The sequence below is a fragment of the Leuciscus leuciscus genome, assembly GCF_965113295.1.
Source record: "Leuciscus leuciscus genome assembly, chromosome: 12".
Classification (NCBI taxonomy): domain Eukaryota; kingdom Metazoa; phylum Chordata; class Actinopteri; order Cypriniformes; family Leuciscidae; genus Leuciscus; species Leuciscus leuciscus.
This window is the reverse complement of record NC_138736.1, coordinates 26576429-26595986: the sequence shown is the minus strand read 5'-3', so window position 1 is coordinate 26595986 and position 19558 is coordinate 26576429. Positions and strand designations below refer to the sequence as shown.

Here is a 19558-nt window from a genome sequence, read left to right as displayed (position 1 = left end):
CAAAAATGGTGTGTTTTTGCTCACCCTCAAAAAGTGACAACTTTAACATGCTATATAAAAATATCTGTGAGGTATTTTGAGCTAAAATTTCACATACCAACTCTGGGGACATCAGAGACGTATTTTACATCTTGTGAAAAGGGCATTATTCCACCCCTTTAATAAATTGCATTTGGGTTCTCACTTCAACTTGCCTCCAGTGGACTAAATCATTACAATATCATCTTAGTGAATATTCATGAAATTGGAGGTCTCCCAGCAAAACTGTGCCCTTGTGCCCATTCAACCTCTGTGGTTAATGCTGAGAGTTATTTTGAAAAAGAAAGAATCTGCAATATTACTAACAAGAAATAATTATCTGAATCTCTTGATTAATGGATATGATAAAGAAGATGACCTCTCTTTCTCCTGATATCCCCTGTAGTCTTGTCCTGGTGATCTGAGTGTTTAATTATGATGGAGTGAGCTGAGAGTCTGTGTGTGTGTGCATGTTTGTGTGTTTAGACTTCAAAGATTCGTCTGACTCATAAAGAGTCGATCACGACTCCAGGACTCCAGTTTCTCATCTTCTGATAAGAGCATGTACATTCAAGAATCCCTAAATTTAGCATTTAGTGAATTACAGTAATGTAGCATTTAAGAAAAACTCTAGATCAATATGAGCGGACGTGAGAGACGTGTGTTTAATGTGATGAGCAAGTGCATCCAGTGTGAACATCTGTATCAAAACAAAAAGCTGAAACACAAAAAGTGGGAAAAACATTTTTTATTGGCAACATGCAAAATACAGTCCTGGTTGCTGTAGTAAGCAAGCATACACACACACACACACACACACACACACACTCTGAACAGAAGGAAGAAGAAAAGAAAGAAATGCGTGAAAGGAAAAGAGAAATGTGTCTAATACAACACCATAAATACACACCTACATCTGAAAGGGACTTTATTATTACAGATTAAGAAACTCTGTAAAACCAATGTCAAGAAACCTGTAGAAAAGAACAAAAACAAATAATCTCTAAATACTGTATTCACAGAATTGAGTCCATTCCACATGCTTTCCAATAAATATTCATTCATTTATAGAGCTATATACAATACACTTAATTGTATGTAACATTTGTAAGTCGTAAAGGCCTCACATAAAAAATAAGTTAAAAAATAAATACACTACTGTTCAAAAGTTTGGGGTCGGTGAGATTTTTATTTCGTTTTTTTACTTTTATTCAGCAAGGATCTATTAAATAGATGAAAAGTTACAGTATAGACATTCAAAATATTACAAAAGATTTCCATTTCAATTTAATACTGCTCTTTTGAAATTTCTATTCACCAAGTCCAAATATTAGAATGATTTCTGAAGGATCATGTGACACTGAAGATTGAAGTAATTGCTGCAGAAAATTCAGCTTTGCTTTTACAAGAATACATAACATAACATAACATAAAAAAAAAAAAATCAAAAAAAAAAAATCTACCGACTCCAAACTTTTTGTAGGTAAATTAAATAAAGCAATTAAATGGTTGCACTTCGGATTATAGAGGACTAACAGTGTTTACTAACTGAGCATTGGTCATGCACTGGCCAAAAACTGATAAATCACTTGCCTCCTAAACTATTACGTATTGGAATATTATGCTATATTGGACCATATAGCCCTTGTATAGCAGGTCCACCAAATATAAAGTAATGATATCTAGCAAAAAAAAAAGAAAAAAAAGAAAAAAAGCCAGCACTAATGAACGAATGCAAATTGGAATCAGTCTGGCATCTGAATCTAAAGGAACACTGTCCACAGTTTTCGGCTTTTCTTCCACTTACACAGAGTAGGTTACAGCAGATCAAAAGGTGCTTGCAGATTGGTTTGGTTGCGGTGAAAGCAATCTATCTAAAGGTGCACTCAGCGATTTCTACCCCATTAAAACGTTTTACACATAATTAATCATAATTTAAACAAATGTTTAAAATCATCTCACAGGAGAGTGGATCGCCTCATGAATACTACGCCTCAGCTGAATACTATACTCATTTTATATTGGTAACTCCCCTGTTATCAGACACTTTCACTTATGGAAGAAAATAATCATGGCTGACTGCAAATAGATTGTTTCTAAATTGGCATCAGTGACTGCAGTGCAAACCTTTGCTTTTGTGTAATGCTATATTCACACCAATAAGTGTACGAATAAAGGCCTGTTTACACCAGAATGAACATTTGGTAAGAAGATTTGTTAAGCCTTTTAATTTCAGAGTTAATATGTCTGTTCAGACTGACATGAACATTTGCATGCCATCAATGCTATGTAAAATTTATTTTTTACCGCACTGCAAAGAAACAGACAGTCGCACACACATAATTATACCATGCATACTTTTATCCTACATGTAGTTTATTTCAGAAATAAATCTTAGAAAAGTCATAGGCCTCATAACTTTAGTTTGTAATTATAATAATTATTATAATATAGAGTAATTGATGTTATCAATGTAAAAAATATAAATTTGGTTTCCCATGTTAACCTAAGTTGTCACATTCATTAAACTAAGCATAAATCATAAAAATCTCACATCAAAGCGCATGAATAAGTGTACATTACTGTATGTAGTGTATGTATTCTATTTATTATTTTCAGTAGCTATCTTAACTCTCCGCCCAAAAAGCTTTTTGTGCCTAAACATGATCATGTGCGTTTAGCGCCATCCCCAAACATTATAATGAGACTAATTCATTAAAGAATACATTACCCTCTTTCTTGTTTATTTAATTCGGACATAAAAGTCAATCACGGCTGTTTCTCGTGACTTTTACCACTGTAAATATATATATCTCAACTAGGTAACGATGTTGATAGCTATACACTCAAGATAATGTAGGCTAATCGCTGAATTCAACAAATTTGGACAGTCATGCCAAAAGTGTGTTATAGGGAATATAGGGCTTTTTGTCAGGGGAGAATTTTGTTTTTTGTAATAACTTTAATCTTGTATTAATCCTGACCCTGTTTTGGTGTAAAGTAAACAGAGTCGACTCTGAGAAACCTAGAATCGAACACCCCTAGATAATACATGTGTGTCGGGACTTAATTTTGTTCAGTTGACTGGACAAGTTTGCAAATTGCTGCGATCACATGTGAGTGAAAGTTTGCTGGAAGAGAGGGATTCAGAGAGGAGACGTTTTGGCGATAGGGCAGGGAAGTTAAGAGGGCACGTGAATTAAAAAATGATGTGCACAAATAAATCATTTAGAATAAACATGACAATGTTCCATAACAAAAAACAAAACAACAACTGTTGATTTTGATTTCATGGTGACTTTAAGTCCTAGACGATTGCCATATTAGCCTAGCCTGGAAATCCAGAGCTAAATCTAAAAGATTAATGGTCTGGCGTCGACTAATGAAAATCGGCCAGCTCGAGGGGCGGCACCAAGCATGCATTTGAAAATCTCACTGCACGCAATTGGATAACACTACGACCAATCACAACAATAAACCCCATGCGCTTAGCTACCAGTGGAGCTAGCTGGTAGATTAGACTCTTACCGTATCCGGTCGGCAAAACAGCAAAAATGTCCTTCTTGCAAAGGAACGATTCGAGCGGCGTCTTCTGTTCCTCTTTTAGATAAAAAGCCAAGTCTAACTCGTTCATTGTAGCGGCCAAAGCCATTTCAAACAACTGGTGTTCATCCATAGCCATCTTGCAATGTTTACTAATGACTTTGACGTCGCAGCGCTGTCGTCATCTCGCCTCTGGCCCGCCTATATCAGATAACCCGATGTGATTGGTGCAGCTCAGATCGAGGGGCATATTTAATGAGCATCATTACTCGACACCAGAGTAACTCGCTGAGCAAATTCAACTTGTACTCTGGATTGCCAGGGTAATATCAGGCAAACCAAAGAAAAAAAGACTGAATGCACCTTTAATATCACTAACATCTGCGTAAGAAGAAAATGTGAACAGTAGTGGACATTTTTGCCCAATGCTATTGAAAACCTGAGTGAAATAACCAACAACACCACCACCAACAACAACAACAACAACAACAACAACAAGGATGGACCTGCTTGTGGATACCTATACTAATGCAGCAAGCTCTGAAATGATCAATGAAGATATCTTGAAGCTGAGACTCTGTAGCTGCTTATATGGCTGTGCGTAGCTCAGGGACTGAACGCCCTGGAAGACTCATAGTCCGACAGGCATTTGGGCTTGATGCCTTTTCCATTGTAGTAATCCACCACTTGATTGGGAACCTCAGCCAGCACACTTTTAGCCAGCGCTGTAGGAGAGGCCTGTGTGGAAGAAAAGACAAGAGGCAAGGATGAGAGAAACGAATATAGATGAAATCTCACACTTTATTGTGCTTGAGTACACCTTTCCTGATACAGGAAAGGTGTCACTCCTATTTCTCTCTGTCTGCAAAACAGGTGGAGACAGACCAGTGAAAACACAGCAGGACAGAACTAAAAATAAACGCACACACACACACACACTCCGTTTCTCGCCGAAGCATTCGTATCGGACAGCCAACTTCACACCTCCAGAGCTGCGCTATATTTATGAATTGTGTGATATTGCAGAAGTTGACCTGAGGTAGCAAGTTTCCTCACAGCAGTTCTCTTGACTGTGGAGAAAAGCAAAACAAAACCCTTCTTTGGAGTTTAGTGCACAAGAAATGCACACCTTGTACGAAAGGTTCAATAAATCAAATGAAAAACCTACCTGAAGATTTGAAAAGCACAACTACACCTCCGGTCACATAACAACTGAGAAAATACAGCATAATCATGAAATAATCTGAAGAAATGAACGAAGAGATTTTTGCCAAAAACTTGCCATTGGCCACACTGCAAGGTTGTGGGAGGGACAACTGGAAATATTGGAGCAAAATCCCAACTTTTTGATGCCACAGACACCCACACTCCCTACAATATAAAGGCATCAATATATCTTCAATGTAAAATTGAATATAATTATGTAAAATAAAAAGAATAATTTAAAATAAAACAAATAACCTAAAAATTAACCCAAATCAACATTAATCCTAGAAAAGCATGGACTATATGAGAGAAATTTTGCAATTCAAACAATAAAAAAAATGCATTATCTGTGTGTGCCATGTATAATTATGCACTATTAGTTTATTTTAGTTACAATCTAATGTTACAATATTGAAATTAATTCTGAACCGTGTCTCATGTTGCAGCCAATGCGATCCATTTTAGGATAAAATATGACGACTGAATTCAAGTTCATCTCACAGGTGTCAAAAAAAAAAAAAAACTACATTAATATTTATTTATGAAATAAATAAAATTACACCTTCATTAATTATATACTAGACTTTTGAGATCATGTTGTCTCATTTTAACTCACATAGGCTTTATAAAAAAATAAAAAATTTAAATGTATTGAATGGCATAAAAAAAACCCTGAACTTTGCATGAACCAAACTTCAGATGCAAAGATATTGCTGGGTCAAAGCAGGACAGAATACGCCCAACGTCACTTAAAGAAATGCTTTCATAATGAAGACTGTTCTACATGAACGATTTCTCACTCCTTAATTAAACTAAACAGGGCTGTAAAATCTAAGAGCTTTGAAGTTTTCCTTTCCTGTGTTCCAGCGTTGAGATGCTTGTTACTGGAGCTCAGACAGACAGCTGTGAGAGCAACGCACTGACCTGAGAGAAGAGAGAGATGAAAAGAAACCAGGATGCCTTCAGATGTACGGCATCCTCTTGTAGTTTGGTTTCCTGACTATGCCCTGACCGGAGGTACCATACAGTTTCTTAAATAAGAAATCCTGGCATGAAGCATTTCTTTTCATAAGACACATCTGTTCATTACGCTTTGATTTATAAGGCATCCAGTAAAACTTTTAGGCTTTGCTTTCTATGTTTATGGTTACACCATATCCTGACAGGATTCTTTTAAAGTGAATTCAATTCATAAACAGATTTGTGTAGAAACATTTTGTTATTCCAACATGAGTGTGAGTAAATAATGACAGAATTTACTGCATGAAGTATACATTTTGGATACTGCTGTTTTATACTCACATGTTTGAAGTTGCGGAATGGCACAAATTGCACAATGTCCCTCAGGACGGGTTCTCCTTTAGGAGAGCGGAGGATTCCATCATCACCGTCCAGCATCTGCATGTCACTGAAATCCGCACTGCCAATGCCGACGATGATGACGGACATGGGCAGGTGGGAGGCGTGAACGATGGCCTCTCGTGTATCTGCCATGTCTGTGATTACTCCATCCGTCAGGATTAGCAGTATAAAGTATTCCTAATGAACGGGACAAATGAGGAAAGTGATTAAAAAAATGTGAGAGAACATAAATTTTTTTTTACAAATATGATCACCAGGTGTTTGTCTGTCTTGCGCTCAGAAACAACAAATTGTTTCTCATCTTATTTTCAGCATACTGTATACGGCACTAAATTTGCCAGTGGGGCATTATTTCATTAATAATAAAAGTAAATAAATCATTAAGTATCTTCTGAGAACAAGCCCTGACATCTAATGCAGTTTGATTCTCAAGAAAATGTATATAGATACAAGGATGTTTTAAAATTTTACATGAAAGTGAGACAAAAATTCTGATAAAGTAATAATGTTTATATGCTCTTTTATGCATTTATACACACACGTATATATCAGCAACTTTGGTTTTTTTTTTTTATAAAAAGGCAACAGCAGTAAAGCAGATGGTGTCAATATGGTGCTGAGCAGAAATTAAGCTCTTCAGTCTAATTAAATGTGTTTTCTCTCTCTCTCTCTCTCTCTCTCTCTCTCTCTCTCTCTCTCTGAAGAGAGGTACAAGACTGGTGGAAGTGTTTACACCCGTTCATTTCATTTATGGGCCAAAAAACAGCAGAAGTAGGAGGGAAGCTCATGTTTTAATTAACTTTTTATTTGGGCAGGCAAAACTGGCTATATGGTTGTCACGGAAAAATGTGTGGTGTCATGTCAAATGATGTGGTGTCTATTTGAAAGGAATTACTAAAATCTTGTATTAAAATTGAGTTAAAAGGAAAATTTTAAATACAAAATTTCTTAAAAAAAAAAAAAAAAAAAACACTTTTTGTAAATAAATAGACCTTAAAAGTCAAAGTCTCTCTCTCTTCCACTAACCATGGCCTCTTTGGTGTGCATCTCCTCGGAGGCTGAGTCGGCAACTTTCTGGATGATGGGAGCGATATTAGTTGGACCATACAACTGGATTTTTGGGAGGCAGTTCTGATAAGCCTCAACAACACCTTGAATACCTGTAAAACACACATAACCAGTCAGGTCATCTCCAAAAATACTTGTTGTTGTTAAATATCTTGAATTAAGCATACAACTCACAAAATTTTGTAATGATTTTTATGGCAATTTATGAAAAAAATGTATCAAATTTGGTATAAAAAAAAAAAAAACTAAGCTATTTAAATTTTATTTTAGCTTAACTTAGCTTAGCACAGCCAGGCTGCTGCAATGACCAATTATCGCCCAGGAGCGGAACTATCAGTTTTTTAATGTGACACACTGAATGGATGTCATATTGCCCATTTCTTTTACATTGGTTCTCATTTAAATTCCACAACTATTGACTATGTCAAAATAAAAAAACATAACCTTTGACCTCAGACTTGTGTGCAAAACATTAAGTAAAATTGCCTACAATTTGCACAATAACTATCTGCCAGACACGCATGTATATTCCATAAATATCTGATATGGAATGTTTGTAATGTTTGCTAAATTGGCAAATGAAATAGGAATGGAATGTTTGCTAAATTGGTAATGAAAGAGGAATCACTATCTTACCATTCAAATTGGGAACCAAATATATGGACTGCCCAGCTCAGTCACTACTATTTTTGAACATAGAGGAACGTCACAACCCAAAACAGCAGCAGCTACAGCAGTATGTATTTATACAGTACATTTATTTTATAGAAATGTGTTACATGTAAACTGAAGATTCACAGTTGCAGTTGGAAGATAATGTAAGAATGTCTGGTGGTGGTAGTGTTAAGGTGATGATACACAGGGCAACTTTTTGGGCAATGTTGCTGGGCAATGTTGCCGTCAAAGGGCAACCAGATGAGACACAGGGCCCATGACCGATCTAAATTATCCAGATAGAAATTGATTGCCCATTTTCAATGGGAAAGTGCGCAAGCAACAATCGCTCTGCAAGATTGCCAGCAACATTGCTCAAAAAGTTGCCCTGTGTATCATCACCTTAAGGGGAAGACATGATAAAGCAAGTAAAAAAATAAACAAGCAACTGAGAATTTTCAGTTTACATGTAACATTTAAAAAAATAAACATTTCTTTTTGTGTACAATGTACTACAGTATTGACTTTTCCCAGTATATTTTTACCTACTGTTGAAATCTGTATCCAAAAAGCTTAGTGTGATACACAGACAAAAGTTATTGTATAGTACAGAAAGCAGTCAGTGTCAACAAAATGTAGAAAAAAACATGACATTTGAATCCAAAAAATATTTCCAACATTTAAACATTTTGACCAGTGTGGCTCACACAATGACAAAAACACTTTTTATTTTGGTGGCATTGGCAATTTACTGACACAATAACTAGGTTCCTTTTCAAGGGAATTTGCGCTGCGTCGATTGACACTGAGGGAACGCTTCGCGTGATGAAGTCTTGAAGTCTTTAGCTTCTGTGTCTTCAGTAAGCGCTCAGTGTGAAACTGTCTCTGTCTATTTGATGTTGTATTGTATATACATCCACTATATATCAAAGACTATGGCGAGCAAGCAGCAGTTTGGAGAGTCTGTGCACCCCAGTCCATGTTATTTAACGGGTGGGGACACACATAACCTTTGTGTTGCTTGTTTGGGTGAGGAGCATGCACAGTCAGCGCTCGAGAGCACTGGCTGTGAGCACTGTGATGTGCTTCCTATGCGGACGCTCTGATCCCGCCTGGCGTTCTTTCGCGAGGACGCTCAGGCTCGCGTTACCCAGGGCTCTGGTCCCGCTGCTGCCGAGGCACAGTGGCAACTTCAGTCCTGGGGTTCGCAAATGGATCTATCAACAGGGTTAGAGATGGGCCCAGTCTTATCTCTGTCTTCACCTGATCGATCCAGTGCCTTCTCTCAGGGTTTGGAAGCATGTGTTGCGGGTACTTCCTCCCTGATTGAGGCACTGACACTGCAGCTATCTAGTTCTGAGGAACTAGATGTTGTCAGTGTCGAAGCAGGAGATACTGAGGATTCGCCACCTCAGTCTCATGCTTTTGAGGAGCTAGTTGAGGTTGTGACGAGAGCTGTGGAAAGATTAAGCATCGATTGACCAGCTGATAAGCAGGACGTTCGTACAAAAAGTAAATTAGATGAACGCTTCCTGCCATCTCATTCACAACCTCAAAGCCAGGGCCTTCCGTTTTTCCCCGATCTTCACACCGAGGTGTCGAGATTGTGGGAAAAAACAGTTTCTTATAGAGTGTATAGTGCACAAACATCTAACTACTCTTCTGTCAAACTATAAAGAGCTCAGTTATGGGGAGATGCCAAAAATGGAAGAGATGCTCCAGTTTGCGAAGCGGGAGCATCCCCAAACATCGAAAGCTAGCTCCTCACACCGTGCCACACAAAATTAGAGCGTAGCTTCTCGTGCTCCCCCTCAAAAAGACTGGGGACAGAAAGCGCTCTCAACTGCAGCCTTCAAGGGGTAAGACGGATCGGAGGACCGCCATTATTTCCAAGAAGGCTGCGGGGAAAAGGTCCTGACGCCCGAGGGGTCAGGCCAACGAGCGCAGTCCCCCCTGAAGTAAAGCGGTTAACACCTCATTATACGGTGCCCGCTGCCCTTCAGTGCCCTAAGGGGACCGTTATGCCAACCCCGTCAGCTTGTGTGTTTTGGGGCGCAGCGGTCTCTGGCGAGCACATACACATGTTGGGCTGATTGTGCAACAAAAACCAGAAGCCAGTCTTGAGAGGCTCTGTCAGAGCATGTCTCAGAACACAACACAAACTCCTCCACAGGTCACCTTTCGGTGAAACCTACGCTCACTCTCACCCTCACACCTATCCTGTTTGGTCTCATCCACACTTCCTCCACCTGATCAGCTCTCAACACTAGATACTAACAGTGCAACTGATACTCTTTTCTCCACTTTAACATCCTGCTTGGACAACTTCTGCCCCCTTTCCTCCAGGCCAGCCCGCACCACACCCTCTGCCCCCTGGTTATCTGATGTTCTCCGTGAACATTGTTCTAAACTCAGGGGTGCAGAGAGGAAGTGGCGCAAATCGAAAGATCCTACTGACCTTGGTCTTTATCAATCCCTCCTCTCTTCCTTCTCTGCTAATATCTCTACTGCTAAAATGACTTACTATCACAACAAAATTAACAATTCTTCTGACTAAATAAAACGACCACCATCACTGGCCAATTTACCAAACCTCAAACTGACTCATCTCTTCTCCATCTACATGACATCACTAGGATCTGTGATTCAGAAACATGGCTTTTCCTATCACTGCTACGCTGATGACACACAACTCTACCTCTCATTCCAGTCTGATGATCTGCTTAGAATTTGCACCTGGTATGGTTAAAGCATTCCTTCATCCTAGGCCAGGATACATTCCTAAGGTCCCCACTAATGTGGCTAGATCTATTGTGCTGTAGGCCATTTGTCCTCCTCCTTTCCAAAACTCGGACCAGGTAAAGTATAACCTGCTATTCCCAGTCAGGGCGCTAGATGCCTATGTCCACAGAGCTGCCCTGTGGCGTAAATCTGAACAGTTGTTCGTATGTTTCAGGCCCCCTAACAAAGGGTCCCCTGCATCTAAACAGAGAATGAGCAAGTGGGTGGTCGAGGCTATCTCACTTGCTTATGAGTCAGTTGGACAGCCTTCACCTATGGCTGTCCGTTCCCACTCTACTAGGAGTATGGTGGCCTCTAAGGGCCAGGAGTTGCTCTCCAAGATGTTTGTGATGCGGCAGGATGGTCCTCACCGCACACATTTGTAAGGTTCTACTCTTTGGACCTGGACTCTACACCAGGGTCCCAGGTGCTCTCGTCCTAGAGCTGCTCCTCGTGATTTCACACAGGACAGATACTTCTCGCTATGGTGGTGTTTGTATAGGGATGTCCCGCGTGACGTCACGCCATTTGGAGCAGCCATCTTGACGGAATAGAAAATGCTAAATAGGGGTGGTGGTGGCGCAATGGATAAGACACATGCCTTTGGTGTGAGAGACCCGGGTTCGAATCCACTGTGAGACACCAATGTGTCCCTGAGCAAGACACTTAACCCCTAGTTGCTCCAGAGGCGTGCGACCTCTGACATATATAGCAATTGTAAGTCGCTTTGTATAAAAGCGTCAGCTAAATGAATAAATGTAAAATGTAAATGTAAACCGCTGGTGATAATACAGCTCGTCGCGAGATATTCATCTATTTACCAACCTTTGCGGTGATGATTGAAAAATCCTTCCCCGCTGGCGTCCAAATCAAAGAGTTGCTTACCCATCCGGACTCGTGATACCGATAGCCTGCTAAGCTTTTGTATGCTTTTAATGAAGCTCCGGTGTAGCGTGATGGGAAGTGAATAAGGTAGCTGTAAATGCCACCGAACTCAATGTCAGGAAGTTTTTCTACACATTTAATGCCTGTAAAAAGAACTCGTGGTGCTTCATATGGATCTGTGATTCCTAATTATTATATATATATATAATTATATACTTCCTCTTGTATATTTCTTTTTATGATGACATGACGTGAAGGGTTAGCTGACGGCCGCTGCGCTAATAATAGATGGTGGCCAGTGACCGCGACGCTGAAGTGTGTGAGAACAAATGAATAACATCAGTGCGAACCACGAACATTTATTTATTTGGATTAAATATTTAAATATGACATTTTAATCATTCTGTGTCATTTTTCAATGTTAGTCTTTTCGCTATTTACATGTTTATGCCCAAAATGCTATAATATTCAAAGTAGTTGACTGTCGTTCTCCTCTACCCTGTGTACATTATTGATTAAATAGCCTAACGTTAGCCTATTTAAAATCGTTACAGGCACCTCGCGAGCATTCATTCATTCAACTATTTTAAAAGACTGGAGTGAACACCAGCACACACAAGCAATCTTTTTTATAGTCAATTTAATAAAAAAATGTAACAACAGGTATGAAATGTCAGAAAGAGAGAAAAAACTTAATGGGAAGACGAGCATAGGACTGCTGCAGCTTAGTGGATAAATATATTTAGCCTATTTATTATTAAGATTGCACAGTTGGAAAGAAAATATATTTAAAGGAACATTTCAGCAGGCTCAAGATAATTATACAGTGACCATTATTCATTATTTTAATCAATTCGCAGCCATAAAACGTGATAATCCGCATTCTCATGTATGTGCGCTTGTGCAATAGTATTCCGTCAAAATGGCTGACACGCGGCTAGGGGTCACGTGACTGGGAGATCCCTATAGACGTTCCCTCAGCGCCAATCAACGCAGTGCGAGTTCCCTTGAATAGGAATGCCTCGGTTACGACTGTAACCTCGGTTCCCTGAAGATGGAACAAGACGCTGTGTAACCTTGCCATATCTCCTACGTGCCTGTCAGCGACTTACTTCAGACTTTTACGAAGCTAGCGCTGCTTTGTTTTGGGCAAGCTTAATAGTTTCCTGGTTCGTGAGGTCACCCTCCTCTGACTTTCTGCCACACCATTGGACTGATTTCACATGTGCTTCAAGACGTCATCACGCGGAGCATTCCCTCAGCATCAATCGACGCAGCGTCTTGTTCCCTCTTCAGGAAACCGGGGTACAGTTGTAACCGAGGCATTTTGAAGCATGAATTAAATGTTTTGGGTGAGTAACATTTTGCAGACATACAACAGAGTTCTGATGTTCTGGCAAGGAAGATGTGACAATTGACCTTAGAGTTTTGAGCATGTTAAGACGGTTTTAAAAATAAGTGAATGAGAAAAACTGTAAATGCAAGGGTATGCAGTTAAAAAGTTTCTAGTTTATGCATCAAAAACCTAACATATTCTCTTTGCCATTGAGTGTGTGTGGGAGATGTTTGACTCATACATTAAGCAAGCATTGGAGTTCACTGAACTTTGTTTAAAAAAACAACAACAAAAAAACATGTTTTTAGAGGCATTTATGTTGTTTACACTTTAATGACTCACCGGCACATTCTGGGTTATCCTCATCAAAATTCACAGCAAAATCATGAGAAACCTAAAGAGAGTAGAAAAAGTAAACCTAGTTTACTGGCAAAACCTCAATGATCAGTGACAGTGATGGCAGAGTTACTGCTTTTAGAAACAAAACGCTTCGTTCAAAAGGCATGGAGAAAAAGTTTGGGTTTAAAAGTTTGGGTTTAAACTTTGTACCCTGACAATATTAGATTATGATATTAGAGTCCATTTGATGTACTGGAAGAACTACAACATTTAATTTCTTTATTTTATTCATACGTTTTTTAGGTTCATTTATATTCAGTGTCTTTGCAGCCAACGAATGGGCTAAGGCCATGCATAAAACATAGAGCTTCCCTGTGGCTCAAACTGCGGTCAAATAAAATGCATTCTTAGAGTCACATCCAACCACGCTGTGGCCATGACCTCTGATTGTAACATGGCAACCAATCAGGTGACCTGATTTTGAGTGATTGGCATAGATTAGCAGGAATGATGAGGTGATTATTGTAAAAGGGCATCAGCAGTTCATGACTTATTCAGAAATCTCTGGTCAGGTAACAGCGAGGGATTCAGAGCACTCTGGTTTCCCCAGCGATTTATTGTATTGAATGGGAATCTCCTTGCAGTCTTAAAATCAGGTTAAAAATTCAGTCAATTAAATTTCACCAGAGTCCATTAAACTCTGGATTGTTCATAGATGAAGATCTATCTGTTCATAGATGAAGTCAATGAATGAATACATTTGTTTTTAAAATGATATAGCTCAAATACTTTTTGAAGGGCATCACTAAATTATAATTTGATCTTAAATGTAAATTAAACAAACTCTTTTCGACTTCTTAGTATGTAACAAGTCGAACAGTCAAATGAAAACTAGAATCACAGTAAGAAAGCAAAGTTATTTAAAAATACCAAAAAGTCCTCCAAAATTGCACCTAGTTACATGTAAAAATGGTTTACACTTAAAGGGATAGTTCAGTCAAAAATGAAAATTCTGTCATTTACTCACCCTCAAGTTGTCCCACACAAAAGATGATATTTTGAAGAATGTCGGAAACCAAAAAGTTGATGGACCCCCCATTGACTGGAACCCCATCAACTGTTAGGTTACCCATACTCTTCAAAATACCACGTTTTGTGTTCAGCAGAAAAAAGAAATTCATACAGGTTTGGGACAACTTGAGGATGAGTAAATGATGACAGAATTTTCATTTTAGGGTGAAATATCCTTTTAAAGCATAAAAAACCCCCTCTTATTTATTTATTTATTTCAATTTTTTACACATAAAAATAATTAACTTACTTTGAAGTCTGGTGGGATTTGGGCTCCAAAGCCAAAAGCGGGAAACATTTTGTCGCTGGAAACAGATCAGAAGGAGGAAGGATTAATGAGTGTGCGATGAGCAATGAGGTGAGCAAGGATGTGACATTGTGAGGGGTCAAATATAATTGACTCCAAGCTTAAGTGACATCTTGGGTGAGAGAGTGATTGAAGTGTAGAAACACAATCTTTGACATGACAGCTCTGCATACTACAGGCACTGGCAGTCATAAAACTAAATGCCTGATTGATTGATGTAATGTTTAATTGATTGATTAATGGTTTGAACGTTTGGTTAATAGCCTGTACTGAGTGTAAACATTTCATGAGAGAGTAGAGTAATAGTAGAGTCTGTTAAATTTAATTTGGTAAAATTCAAGGTTTGGCTGTTTGCCTGACTGGTTGCATGATTGATTAGTTGATTTATTGGTTGACTGATGGACTGATTGAGGGATTGAGTAGTGGGTTACCTATCGTAGTCCTGGCAGATCTCCCCAACAGCGATCAGCGCTTTGAGGTACTCATTGGGCTGATAAGGGTGGATGTAGTGGAGGGAGCAGCTGTTTCGAGGGTCACCATTTGAGGCGGTGAAATCAATTGCCACCTGCAGAACAACAACACTTAAACACCACTTAAAGGAATAGTTCACCAAAAATGAAAATGCGGCCATTCTTTCTTCTCACAAAAAGAAAATTTTGAAGAACTGTACTGGTTGCTTTTTTCATTACAATTACAATGACCAAAGCCTCAAAAATAGATGCATAAACACAATAAATAAATTGTGTATATAGGACCTGTGCACTATATTTCAAGTCATACGATAGCTTTGTGTAATGAACAGACTTAAATTTAATTCTTCACTGATAACCCTCCAGAACTTTAATTTGAACTAAAGAACCAAACAAGTCTGATTTGTGAACAAATCATTCAGGATGGTTTTGTAAACTGACTACAATTAATTGAAATCAAAAGAATTTGTTCATGAATAGGACATCCCTTCATGCATCTATTCATGCAATTGCATGGAAAATTGTGACAACAACGAAGTAAATGATTTACATTACAAGATCCAGCCTATTGTTACATCACGTAACATGAGTTTAAGTAGCGCACGACGAAGGAGAAATCAGAATCACAGTCTTTAATAAGTTCACACAGGGGAAAGACAGAAGAAACAGGCAAATACATCCACTTAACATTGACGTAAAACAAATAGACAAGGACAAAGAACTGAAAGACACAGGCAGTATATATACTAGAAGAAATGAGGAAGCTAAATGAGATAATTAATTAACAACAGGTGAACTGAATGAGAACGAAACAAACATGAAAACTAGGTATGATCCTTACACCTATATTGACTACATTGCAAAAATGCTTTTCTTACTTAGTATTTTTGTCTTGTTTCCAGTCCAAATATCTAAAAATTCTTAAATCAAGATGCATTTACTAGATGAGTAAAAATAACAGAAGATATTATGTCTTCTTTTCGGGGGGAATTAATTAAAATTAAGTGAGTAGTTGCTTAAAAAAAGCAAAATTATCTGCCAACGGGGTAAGAAAAATAATCTTAATTCAAACAGAAAAAATATTATTTTTCTTACCCCATTGGCAGATCATTTTGCTTTTTTTAAAGCAAAAACAGAAAACAAGACATAATATCTTATGGCATTTTACTACTTTAGTAAATGCTTCTTGATATAAGAATTTTTTTATACTTGGACTGGAAACAAGATAAAAATACTAAGTAAGAAAAGCATTTTTTGCAGTGTATATATGACTGGAGTTTGGTTTAAGCTTAAGATGACATTAAGATAAAAAAGTGGGGGGAAATCCTCCCAAAAGCCATGCAAAACCACTTACTGTGAACTGAATCTGACAACCTCCCATGATATAATCCAGGAAAGAGTGCATCTTTATGATCTGAAACAGAGATAAAATAATAATTATTAAACTGATAGGTCTGGTCCTGGATTCTGATCGGTTAACAGATCATTCCAGTTGTACATAAAAGCTGTTTTCCTCATGGGGACCAAAACATTCTTTACTCCAATTTTGATACCACAGCTAAAACAACTAGCCTAACTAATATAAATTTAAAACATTATTAAAGACAAGTAACAGCTAGTTTTCAGGTAGAGACATTGAAAAAAATTATCAAAAGTAAAATAACACTGGATAGTCTTCACTTTATGAATTAAACAGAGTAATCCTTATTAAAGTTACAAAAGTTATTCAGTCAAAAGCAGTTAATTTTTTTTTGCTTTGTCCTTTAAAAAACACAGAGAGCAGCAGAAATAGTAGGCTGCTGTCACTTTTAGACTGAATGCATGGATCCAATACACTGATACACATCTTTCTCTACTTTTTATGTTCACTTAAGCCATAACCAACTATGTTTAGGATAGAGACGGACATTTTTATTTTGTGTGAATTTGTCCGTTGTCTGAGACGCAGCTTTCTGGGCGAGCACTTCGGATGTTTGTGCACACAAAACTGTCCACACAGCCTGCAAATAAAGAATTGAGTTCCTTTTTGCATCTTGCGTCTAAATATTTAAATTGCCAAGGTTTAAACTCTTGTGACGATGTAGCGCTGGTCTGTCAACTGTCCCGAGCGTCATTCATGTTTGTTAATGTTCACAAAATTGCATTTTTAGAATTTATTAAAATATTACCGGCCAACTGGCATTCAACACCGTTTCATATAATCACCAACACCGATTTTTACTCGCATTTGGCGCTTGGCGAGTGTTCATTTTTTGGCCCAGATCACACATATGTTTTCTAATAAGCTATTCAAATTCATCATATACTTGTACAATTAGCTGGACTTTAACTTTGCTTTTTAAAATGTAAACAATATATTAAAAAAATTTCCCCCACAAAATTTGTTTTAGATCCAAGAATAATTGGCAGTTAAAAACTCCTTTATCTAACGAAAAATTACATTGCTAAATAAAAACAAAGACGGTTACAAAAAACCTTTGCAATATTTGATTTATGCAATGTGTTCTACACAGATTGACATACAAAGCATTTCCAACCAATTGAATGGACCAGATATTGTAATAAAAATGGTAAAAAACGCATATTTTCAACCCAATGCAGTAATTACAAGGACAGTCATAATGGTGGTACAGAAGGATTGATTTACACTTCCTATTTAACCCAGATCTAAAAACCTTCATTCATTTATTTAGTGCTAGAAAAAGAGTGGGAAAATTACTCACCTTGCACAGGGTAAGAATTACCATTCCAGAATTTCTGTAGTTCTTCTTCTTCACTTGGTACTTAGGATTAATACACTCCCACTGGATCTGTCAGAAACATGTTACAGTAAAATAACACTACAGCACTATGCCACTCATTCAACTCTGCAGTGAACTCCATTGAGCCACATGAATCTATCCTGAGCTTGCAAGTCTTTCATCTGGTCTGAGGTGTGTATGTGATATATCTATATGAGAGGAAGATGCCCAAAGCCTGAGAGACACATTGACAGGCGAATGTCTTAAAGACTCAGTATAACATAGTGTCTGTAGTTGAGCTTTCAGAAAGTATGAGAGTGATTGGCTGTAAGCTAGCAGTGCTGGCAAGACTTTCACACGCATGTCAGTGTTAATAAGTCACCTTTTGGCCAAGATCAGTTGGTAGTTTCTCTTGTGATAATGCCTGTCAGGACAAAAAAAGAGATATTTCTATCCCAGCCAAACAGTTCTTCATTTAATTTACATTTCTAGTGTGAATACAATAGCTCAGTGAAAACCTAGTGATGCAAACAATCCAAAGATATCGGTCTCAAATCCATGAGTTATTTAAAATGATCGATCCAAGCACAATTATCTCAGCCTGTTCTAAAGATCTCAAATCAGGTATTCTCACTGAAGAGCATGCGGGACGTTTTCTTCCACCCCTAGAGACTGAAAGCATCAGAGTTTCCCATTGAAAACGAAGCACCTATTTGTGAACCCCGCTAGCAGTGCAATCAGCACACGCTGGCGGAAGAGGTATTCCACTGATTAACAAATGCAACGAGAAGCGTATGTTGAAGCCTGTCGACTTTGCTCCTCTGAGCATTCAAGGGGATGACTGTGAATATGAAGTTAATGGAATTTAAAGCCACACATTAACTACTAATCAGCACAGCCGGTAATAGATTTCAAATGAGAGAAGCGACGGAGCAGAGTAAGTGTGTGTGTGTGTGTGTGTGTGTGTGTGTGTGTGTGTGTGTGTTTGAGTATACACCATACGATCAGGTGGTATAGTGGATTGACTCCAGTATAGAACTATCTAGTTATGGTGGTTGTATTTAATTATATATATGTACTTGTTAAAAAGTCTGGAAACATAAAAAAAAAATATAAAAAAATTTGAAAGAAGTCTCTTATGCTCACCAAGGCTGAGTCAAACGGGGGGAAAACTGATATGTTGCTTAATTATTCTAATAGAGAACAAAAAGAAATGTGAGTGGTGCTTGCCTGTGCAAAGCTTGCTGTCATGCCAGGGTGTTGCTAAGATGTTCAGAGTGGTCTGTTGCTATGCAGTTACTAGGGTGTTATGGTTGGTTGCCAGTGTGTTGCTATGTTGTTGTTAGCCCATTGCTATGCAGTTGCTAAGCTATTCTGGGGTGCGTTTCCCGAAAGCATAGTTAGCCAACTATGGTCGCAAGTTCCGTCGTTACCAACATAGTTCAACGATTTGGCGTTTCCTAAAATTATACTTCCAACGAACATTTGCAAACAGCATTGCAAACTTACGTGGTTGGAACTGTACACACTCTCGAGCTGTGGTTAGAAGCACAGTCTCTTGTTAAATGGAATATGGACTTAATTAGATCATGCTCTTGGGCACAATAACCAACCTAACATTCAGTACAGTTTCGGGACTAATTGGTTAGTTTCTCCAACGATCCATCGTACTATGGTTAATCAGTGAATTACATCGTTGTATGGGAAACGCACCCCTGGTTGGTTGCCAGGATGTTGCTAAGGTGTTCAAAGTTGTTGTTAGCCTGTTGCTATGCTG

The 19558-nt window shown here is 38.2% G+C and overlaps 1 protein-coding gene across 1 annotated transcript in view; it reads right to left on the bottom strand.

The window, feature by feature from the left end:
- Positions 1-759: 759 nt before the first annotated feature.
- The window catches only part of cpne4b (copine IVb), a 42696-nt gene continuing 23897 nt past the window's right edge, over positions 760-19558 (bottom strand). Inside the window, exons 9-17 of the mRNA XM_082186735.1 lie at positions 18164-18205; positions 17764-17850; positions 16395-16454; positions 15002-15135; positions 14514-14568; positions 13196-13247; positions 7156-7289; positions 6070-6306; positions 760-4299 (exon numbers count right to left, since the gene is read on the bottom strand). Of these exons, the coding sequence (XP_082042861.1) occupies positions 4168-4299; positions 6070-6306; positions 7156-7289; positions 13196-13247; positions 14514-14568; positions 15002-15135; positions 16395-16454; positions 17764-17850; positions 18164-18205 (933 nt within the window). The 3' untranslated portion in view covers positions 760-4167. The remainder of the gene's footprint in view (positions 4300-6069; positions 6307-7155; positions 7290-13195; positions 13248-14513; positions 14569-15001; positions 15136-16394; positions 16455-17763; positions 17851-18163; positions 18206-19558) is intronic.